This window comes from Doryrhamphus excisus, chromosome 23 (assembly GCF_030265055.1).
Source record: "Doryrhamphus excisus isolate RoL2022-K1 chromosome 23, RoL_Dexc_1.0, whole genome shotgun sequence".
NCBI classification, from domain to species: Eukaryota; Metazoa; Chordata; class Actinopteri; order Syngnathiformes; family Syngnathidae; genus Doryrhamphus; species Doryrhamphus excisus.
The window spans coordinates 3,673,138-3,682,729 of NC_080488.1; the positions used below are offsets into that span (position 1 = coordinate 3,673,138).

General features: G+C 37.4%; 1 protein-coding gene across 1 annotated transcript; it reads left to right on the forward strand.

Moving 5' to 3' along the window:
- Positions 1–429: 429 nt before the first annotated feature.
- On the forward strand, positions 430–8,989 carry LOC131110277 (alpha-1A adrenergic receptor-like). Its single transcript, XM_058063212.1, has 2 exons — positions 430–1,602; positions 8,181–8,989. Exons 1-2 carry the CDS (start codon positions 642–644, stop codon positions 8,753–8,755), a joined length of 1,536 nt encoding a protein of 511 aa, XP_057919195.1. The 5' UTR covers positions 430–641; the 3' UTR covers positions 8,756–8,989.
- The last annotated feature ends 603 nt before the right edge of the window (positions 8,990–9,592 follow it).

Below are 9,592 nucleotides of genomic sequence, written 5' to 3' on the forward strand. Positions count from 1 at the left end.
AAAGTACCAGATGGAGGGGTAGGATTTAATAAGCTTTGCTTCTTCCTACTCCTTTTGGACATGTGGAACTGTGAACTGATTATGTGATGCATTCAATTGTAATCTGATGCATGTTCAAATGAAATTAAACCATTACCATTACATATGAATGTTAGCCAAAATCCCCCCCCTAAAACATAATAATAATATATTCCATGAGTCTTATCAGCCTGCACCAAAGGAGCTGTGGAAGAGGGAGCTTGTGATTGGCTTTTGCAATCTCACACCAACCAAACAACCCCACTGCAGGCTTAATGTGGTCTTATAATTCCTGCCAACATTTGCATATTGATTATACTCATGCAGACCAATAACAAGCAATAACCTCATCTGCTCTCATTTGAATGAAGCCCACTCCCACCAGGGAGGGTGCACACAGTGGGGCTTTCCTTAATGCACACAGGTCTTCCATAATGCCTTGTTTTCTGCTTGTTTGGGTCCGTGGATGACAGGCTTGCCCTCCCTCTCTTGTCCACGCAGTCCACAGAGAGAGAGAAGCAGGACTGCAGTAGGACTATACTCCACGGCACCGACGCTTCCACGAAGCATTTGAACTATGCGAGTTGATGTGAATCCTGCTATGGAGGACCCGTTCAGTCAAAATGACCGCGAGCACTGAAAATGTCACGAACTTGTGGAAAAATGAGTCCACGCAACAGGACGGGATTCCTATCTTCAACTTCAACGACACCTCCGGAGGGAACCGGACAGTGCCCGGCGAAGTGGCGCTCAGTCGGGCTATCCCGCTCGGGTTGGTGCTCGGGGCTTTCATTGTGTTCGCCATCGTGGGGAACATCCTGGTCATCCTCTCCGTGGTGTGCAACAGGCACCTGCGCACGCCGACTAACTACTTCATTATCAACTTGGCTATCGCGGACCTCCTGTTGGGGACCACTGTGCTTCCGGTGTCGGCCACCCAGGAGATCCTGGACTACTGGGTGTTCGGGAGGATATTTTGCGACATCTGGGCTGCAGTGGACGTGCTGTGCTGCACAGCGTCCATTATGAGCCTGTGCGTCATTTCCATCGACCGGTACATCGGCGTGAGTCACCCGCTGCAGTACCCGGGTATCGTGACTGAAAAGCGGGCGCTTCTTGCCATGCTCGGGGTGTGGGTGCTCTCCGTGGTTATTTCCATAGGACCGCTGCTCGGGTGGAAGCAGCCGCCGTCGCCGGACGACACGGTGTGCCTCATCACCGAGGAACCCTTTTACGCGCTCTTCTCCTCCCTGGGTTCCTTCTACATTCCTCTGGTGGTGATTCTCGCTATGTACTTCCGGGTGTACATAGTAGCCAAAAGGACCACCAAGAACCTGGAAGCAGGTGTGATGCGTGAGAGGATGAACTCCAGCGAGCTGACACTGAGGATCCATAAGGGTTGCCAGGTGCACGATGAGACCCCCGGTTGCGGCGCAGGCAAGGGGCGAGGGCACCAAGCCAGGAGCTCCCTCACGGTGAAACTGCTCAAGTTCTCCCGGGAGAAGAAGGCAGCGAAAACTTTGGGAGTTGTGGTGGGCATGTTTACACTTTGCTGGCTGCCATTTTTCCTCGCCTTGCCCATAGGTAGGTTTCCTAGAATTCTAGAACTTTCTCAGTCACCTGTCATGGAACCTTCTGACCTTCTTAGACCATACATATTGCACATCTTCAGACCTAGTGTGTCCACCTTTAGATGTTTTTTTGCTGTATAAAAGCACCAAAGGAGAATCGGGGTGGGGTTCTCCAAGCTGTGTGGCCTGCATGCTAACCACTCTAACACCGTGCAGCCACATTTCTTTTCCATTATTTACTTTAATTGCTAATCTATTCCACGTGTAGGGAATATTACTGACACACAAGCACCAGAACAGGCTTCATTGCAGGTTGTAAACGTTATCTCACAACAGGCACCGTCATCCCTAATCCCGACCCCCCCCCCCTTTTACAACATATTTATAGCAAAAACAACATCAGCACATGTCTACTATATTGGGTAATATGAGTGTAAAGGTGACTATAGGGGTGTTATTTCATGTCCAGAGATCTCTAATCATGTTAAAAGATGTATTTATTCAGTGTTTTATCAACCATCTATTCAACCACCATATTTATAGCAAAAAATTACGTCAGCACGAGTCTTATTATGTCGACTATATTGGGTAATATGAGTGCAGAGGTGACTATAGGGGTGTTATTTCATTTCTACAGGGCTCTAATGATGCTAGAAAGTTGTAAAGGTGACTATAGGGGTGTTATTTCATGTCCAGAGGTCTCTAATCATGTTAAAAGACGTATTTATTCAGGGTTCTATCAACCATCTATTCAACCATCATCCCTAATAAAAACACGCCAAACTAAAAATTAACTCCGACAACCCCCCCGCAACGTCACCCAGCTCCTCTTTAGAACATAGTTATAGCAAAAAACATCAGCACGAGTCTTATTATGTCTACTATATTGGGTAATATGAGTGTAAAGGTGGCTATAGGGGTGTTATTTCATGTCCAGAGGTCTCTAATCATGTTAAAATACGTATTTATTTAGTGTTCTATCAACCATCTATTCAAACATCATCCCTAATAAAAACACGCCAAACTAAAAATAAACTCCGACCCCCCCCCCCAACGTCACCCAGCTCCCCTTTAGAACATATTTATAGCAAAAAATAACATTAGCACGAGTCTTATTATGTCAACTATATTGGGCAATATGAATGTAAAGGTGACTATAGGGGTGTTATTTCATTTCTACAGGGCTCTAATGATGCTAGAAAGTTGTAAAGGTGACTATAGGGATGTTATTTCATGTCCAGAGGTCTCTAATCATGTTAAAAGACGTATTTATTCAGTGTTCTATCAACCATCTATTCATTCCTAATAAAAACACGCCAAACTAAAAAAATAAAATAAACTCCACCCCCCCCCACGTCACCCAGCTCCTCTTTAGAACATATTTATAACAAAAAAAACATCAGCATGAGTCCTATTATGTCGACTATGTTGGGTAATATGAGTGCAGAGGTGACTATAGGGTTGTTGTTTCATTTCTACAGGGCTCTAATGATGCTAGAAAGTTGTGAACAGATTTTTTATGCTCCAAAAATATTGTATTTCATTGGTATTTAAAGAATCCTACTTTGCTTTGGTTCTGAACCCAATTAACAGCAATAAACGAGGGACTGCTGTACATTTAATTCAAGGTGCTTGTATAAATCCAGTAAAGCAAAACAAATAAATTAATAAAATACAGTAAAATACCTAAATGCACAATATTTTTACAGCGATAGATCATTCTAGCAGAATAAAAGGTAAAAATAAATAAGACGGTTTAAACATAGTGAAGCGGAAGAAAGAAAAAAAAATCAATATTTCAGCGTTTATGAGCCTTAAAGTTCTCATCTACAATCATCAATCCTCTGCGGATCCACGTGTTACTTCACTGCACACATTCCTCACAGCTCTTTATCACCCCAAACAGGCACTAACGTCTGACACTAACACTTGAATGGGTGACTTGATGGTAGGTCTGTCACCATAACAAATGTTGCTGGACGATAATAATTATCCTACAAAATTATTGCCAATAAACGATATCATTGTCACATGCTTTGGAGACCTTTTTAAATGAATATAATGATAATAAAATAAAATATGGGGCTAATAACTATAAAAGCAATCTTCACTCGCTAAATGTACTGCAAAAAAAGGTCAGTAAGGATAATTCATAATGGCGCCTACAGAGAACATACAAAGTCTTACTTATTTCTAAAATCACAAATACTTCAACTTGCTGATATAGTTCATCTTCAAACAGCTAAAATAATGCATAAGGCTAAAAATAACCAATTAGCTAAAAATGTCATCCAATAGTACCCATTATGTCATTGGATGCTCATATCACCTCGTAACTCGGTATGTGACAAAAATAAAATAAAAAAATAAAAAACATTAAAAAAACTATATTAAGAAAGCAGGAAGTGAACAAATGTAACAGTTACTGATTGTAAAAGTACCAGATGGAGGGGTAGGATTTAATAAGCTTTGCTTCTTCCTACTCCTTTTGGACATGTGGAACTGTGAACTGATTATGTGATGCATTCAATTGTAATCTGATGCATGTTCGAATGAAATCAAACCATTACCATAATATATAGCATAATAATGCAAGTGCAAGTGTCAAAAGCAATAAACTTTTATTTCTAAAAAGTATTTAAAGTCGACCTATTATGCTTTTTTTTTCACTTTTCTGACCTTTAATTGTAGTTAGAATGTTGAGGGTTCGCTCAGCTACAGAACCAACACGCCCATGCATTCATGTTAATATATCAAGGCCGGCAAAATTATCGCATTTGTTTTTATTCATCATGACAGTATTTATGATAGTAAATAATGTGTTTAAGAATAAATATAGCAGTATACACAATGTTCACTATAACGTTTTTATACTCTGCAACTTGTGTGCTTCTGAGTGTAGTGGAAATGTTTTATGGGGGGGGGGGGGGTAATCTAATGAAGAAGAAATGGGCGAGGTCATGGGACGGCACGGCTGATAGGATGGGTCACCGGGGACATTGAACCCAATTTTCCATAAATATCATCATGCTGTGCTTTCACAGAGAGCAATTTGCAAGAGCAGTGATAGTTCAGACATTTCAAATGAATGGATATTGATTATAATTAGGCTCTCTTCAATCAATCAGTAATAAATAAATATAATAATAATAATAATTAAGAAACCACATATAGTTGGTGGGTAGACAAATTATTTTTTTCATATTAAAATTAACAAAACATTATTAGAGCCCTGTAGACATGACAAAACAACTATAGCCACATTTATACTTATTTTTATTTACAACATATTGCGCAACTGCAGGGTCTTGAGACACATGCTAACTCGCAAACTAGAGCGCTAGCGACCTAAACGGTAGCCTTCAAGTTATTTCCTGTAAACTTAAATAGCCAAAAAAACTTACCACTTCCACACGGATAGGGAGGATAACTATTAACAGTTATTTAACCTTTAACATGAACATTAATCAAACGTAATAAACGGTAGCCTTCAAGTTATTTCCTTTAAACTTAAATAGCCAAAAAACTTACCACTTCCACACGGATAGGGAGGATAACTATTAAGTTATTTAACCTTTAACATGAATCAAACATAACGGTAGCCTTCAAGTTATTTCTTTTATACTTAAATAGCCAAAAAAACTTACCACTTCCACACGGATAGGGAGGATAACTATTAACAGTTATTTAACCTTTAACATCAACATGAATCAAACGTAATAAACTGTAGCCTTCAAGTTATTTCCTTTAAACTTAAATAGCAAAAACACTTACCACTTCCACACGGATAGGGAGGATAACTATTAAGTTATTTAACCTTTAACATGAACATGAATCAAACGTAATAAACGGTAGCCTTCAAGTTATTTCCTTTAAACTTAAATAGCCAAAAAAAATTACCACTTCCACACGGATAGGGAGGATAACTATTAACAGTTATTTAACCTTTAACATGAACATTAATCAAACGTAATAAACGGTAGCCTTCAAGTTATTTCCTTTAAACTTAAATAGCCAAAAAACTTACCACTTCCACACGGATAGGGAGGATAACTATTAACAGTTATTTAACCTTTAACATGAACACTAATCAAACGTAATAAACGGTAGCCTTCAAGTTATTTCCTTTAAACTTAAATAGCCAAAAAAAACTTACCACTTCCACATGGATAGGGAGGATAACTATTAACAGTTATTTAACCTTTAACATGAACATGAATCAAACGTAATAAACGGTAGCCTTCAAGTTATTTCCTTTAAACTTAAATAGCCAAAAAAACTTACCACTTCCACACGGATAGGGAGGATAACTATTAACAGTTATTTAACCTTTAACATGAACATGAATCAAACGTAATAAACGGTAGCCTTCAAGTTATTTCCTATAAACTTAAATAGCCAAAAAACTTACCACTTCCACACGGATAGGGAGGATAACTATTAACAGTTATTTAACCTTTAACATGAACATTAATCAAACGTAATAAACGGTAACCTTCAAGTTATTTCCTTTAAACTTAAATAGCCAAAAAACTTACCACTTCCACACGGATAGGGAGGATAACTATTAACAGTTATTTAACCTTTAACATGAACATGAATCAAACGTAATAAACGGTAGCCTTCAAGTTATTTCCTTTAAACTTAAATAGCAAAAAAAACTTACCACTTCCACAAGGATAGGGAGGATAACTATGAACATTAATCAAACGTAATAATTTTTTCTGGGTACATGATACCATACAGCATCCATATCAAACTTGTGCGGGCCGCACTGACATTAAACTTTCATATGAAGGCGGCGGCGGCCTCAAACTAGTGTCCTGCGGGCCACATTTGGCCCGCGGGCCGCGTGTTTGAGACCCCTGGGATAAATCAACATTTAGCCACCACCACCTTCTCCGATGTTAACCAAAAAACACGCTAACCAGCGAGAACACTAACCGAGGTTCAGCTTCTTGTAAGAATACTACATTTTACTACAATACAGGAAAAGGCATTAAGACTTTGTCAGTACAATTACAATCTCCCTCCCACTGATTATCTACGGTATATGCGCAACCAAGCACTTCCTGTGTTCCGCGATAGCTTTTCAACACAAATAAGTCTCAAGGGATAACAATAGCGACTGTCCTCCCAAGAAAACTATCGACAGGCATTGATGAAAGCATCAAAAGCATGCATTTATTGATGTTTAAAACATCAATTCCCTTTGTAATTGCCGCACGGTGGACGAGTGGTTAGCATGTTGGCCACATACTCACGAGATCACAAAGACTAGGTTCTAATCTCCACTCAATTGTCCATAGGTATGAATGTGAGTGTGAATGGTTGTTTGTCTATATGTGCCCTGTGATTGGCTAGCGATCGGTCCAGGGGTGTACCCCACTGGGATAGGCTCCAGCAACAAAAAACCATGATGACTACCACATCCATGTAAAGTCAAAATACCAGGCAAATATTCCCTGTACATGAATAACAATTCATGCAATTCAAGCTAGTTAACCAAATACAACCATCAGTATTGATCATATGTTACTTCAAATATTGCCTATACAGTTTATATAAATATTTTAAGACGGCCGCTTTGACCCTGGAAAGATTTAGGAGTAATGACAAAGCTAAAAAAAAAAAAAAGTACTTAACACAACGAATTATGTGGTAGTAATCAAAATAAAACTACACATCTATTTTGCTGTATTGCGGTTTCTTTGCCAATGCTGCCACCTGTTGGCTGCAGGGTGGATTGCAAGTAGCGATGACCACAAAAGACCCCGGAAGTTCCATAATTTCTATCGTTTAAAAGAAACATCACAATAACGCATATTTATTTGAGCCTAAATTATAAAAAAAATTACCATTTATGTGAAAAGAAGTGGTATAATTGTAAATATAAGATGAATATTAGATAATCTGTTGCTTTTCGTGTTAGTTTGAACCTCAAGTCGTTTGTGCTTGCTGCTTCCAATACAAAAGACATCAACATAAATGATGCATTCTGTATTAAATTTCATATTTCTCTTCATATTTATTTCATGATGACTACCACATTCACGTAAAGTCAAAATAAAAGGCAAATATTCCCTGTACACTAATAATTTTGCAATTCAAGCTAGTTAACCAAATACTACACTTGTACAACCATCAGTATTGATCATATGTTACTTCAAATATTGCCTATACAGTTTATATAAATATTTTAAGACGGCAGCTTTGACCCTGGAAAGATTTAGGAGTAATGACAAAGCTGAAAAAGTACTTAACACAACGAATTATGTGGTAGTAATCAAAATAAAACTACACTTCCGCCCAGCAGTGTGGAGTACAGTATTGCGCTTTCTTTGCCAATGCTGCCACCTGTTGGCTGCAGGGTGGATTGCAAGTAGCGATGACCACAAAAGACCCCGGAAGTTCCATTATTTCTATCGTTTAAAAGAAACATCACAATAACGCATGATTATTTCAGCCTAAATTATTTTTAAAAAATTACCTTTTATAGGAAGAAAGTGGTATAATTGTAAATATAAGATGAATATTATATTATATTGCATTCTGTATTAAATTTCATATTTCTCTTCATTTTTATTTCAGGCTCTTTTAATGTGAACCTGCGCCCGCCCGAGCCCCTTTTCAAGGTGATTTTCTGGCTGGGTTACTTCAACAGCTGCCTGAATCCCATCATCTATCCTTGCTACAACCGCGAGTTCAAGCACGCCTTCATTCGCATCCTGCGGTGCCAGTGTCACCAACGTAAACGCCCCGGGTGGAGAGCATATAATTACCGTTCATCTACATTCAGCTCCTCTGGACACTCACGGAAAGGCTCCAGCGACCATACCCCCGGGGGCTGCTTGAACGGCAGTCAGCGTACTCTACCGTCTTCAGCAAGTCCGAGTCCGAGCTACCTGAGCAAGGGTCTGTCACCACCGTCCCCTGAAGGGGTGGCGCAGTACACGTGGACTCCGGCGGCCTCGACGCCAAATATTCTGCCCGGGAGCCCCGCGGACTGCCATCGGGGATGCCTGATCGTAGATGTTAAAGGGGGCAACAAAGCAGAACAGGAAATGACTGACAGAGTTTTTACTTTCTCTTTTGGGAGGTTTGGGAAGGAAAAAGAAAAGGCAGAGGTTGAAAAAACTTTCACGGAACCATCTTACCATGTGTGAGTGAATCCGCTGCATATGATGAGTATTTATGAAGCATAAAAAAACTACTGTATATGTTAGGGAAGGTGAAAACAGACAAGTTAATAAACACAATAAAATCTGTGAACTGACTGATGTAAAATGTGGAAACGTATTTCATTTCAGTTTCTTGTAATGTTGTGAAAATAAAATACAACCTGGTTTGTTTTAACTGTGTACGCTAGAGTCCCAATTTGCAGGCATTTACTGGAGTGTGACCACTTGCACCATTAAAAAAAGATCAATTCATGAGCTGTATCTGCTGCAATATTCAGTGCAAAATTAAATTTAATTAAAATTAAAATAACATTTAAAATTTAAAAAATTTACAATTTTAATTTTAGAATTTTAATTTTTAATTTAAAAAATTCACATTTTCATAATTTTAATTTTAATTTTTGAATTTTAAAATTAAAATTAGATTTGTAATTTAAAAAATGTACATTTTTAATTTTAATTTTAGAATTTTAATTTTAAAATTAAAATTAAATTTTAAATTTAAAAAAATTACATTTTTTATTTTAATTTAATATTTTTAATGTAAAAAAAATTACATTTAGATTTTTTAATTTAAATTTAAAAAAATTTAAATTTAATTTAAATTTAAATTAAATTTACATTTTTCATTTAATTTAAAATTTTTAATGTAAAAAAAATTAAATTTAAAAAAATTTAAATTTAAATTAAAAAATCTAAATGTAAATTTTTTACATTAAAAATTTTAAATTAAAATAAAAAATGTAAATTTAATTAATTTTAATTTTAATTTTAATTTTAATTTTAATTTTAATTTTAATTTTAATTTTAATTTTGCAAGCA

What these genes read in the sequence shown, in the direction of transcription:
- LOC131110277 (XM_058063212.1), top strand. Translation starts at nt 642, where the DNA reads ATGACCGCGAGCACTGAAAATGTCACGAACTTGTGGAAAAATGAGTCC. An exon ending in TTTCCTCGCCTTGCCCATAG is followed by an intron (nt 1,603 to 8,180) that starts GTAGGTTTCCTA and finishes TTTTTATTTCAG; the next exon opens with GCTCTTTTAATGTGAACCTG.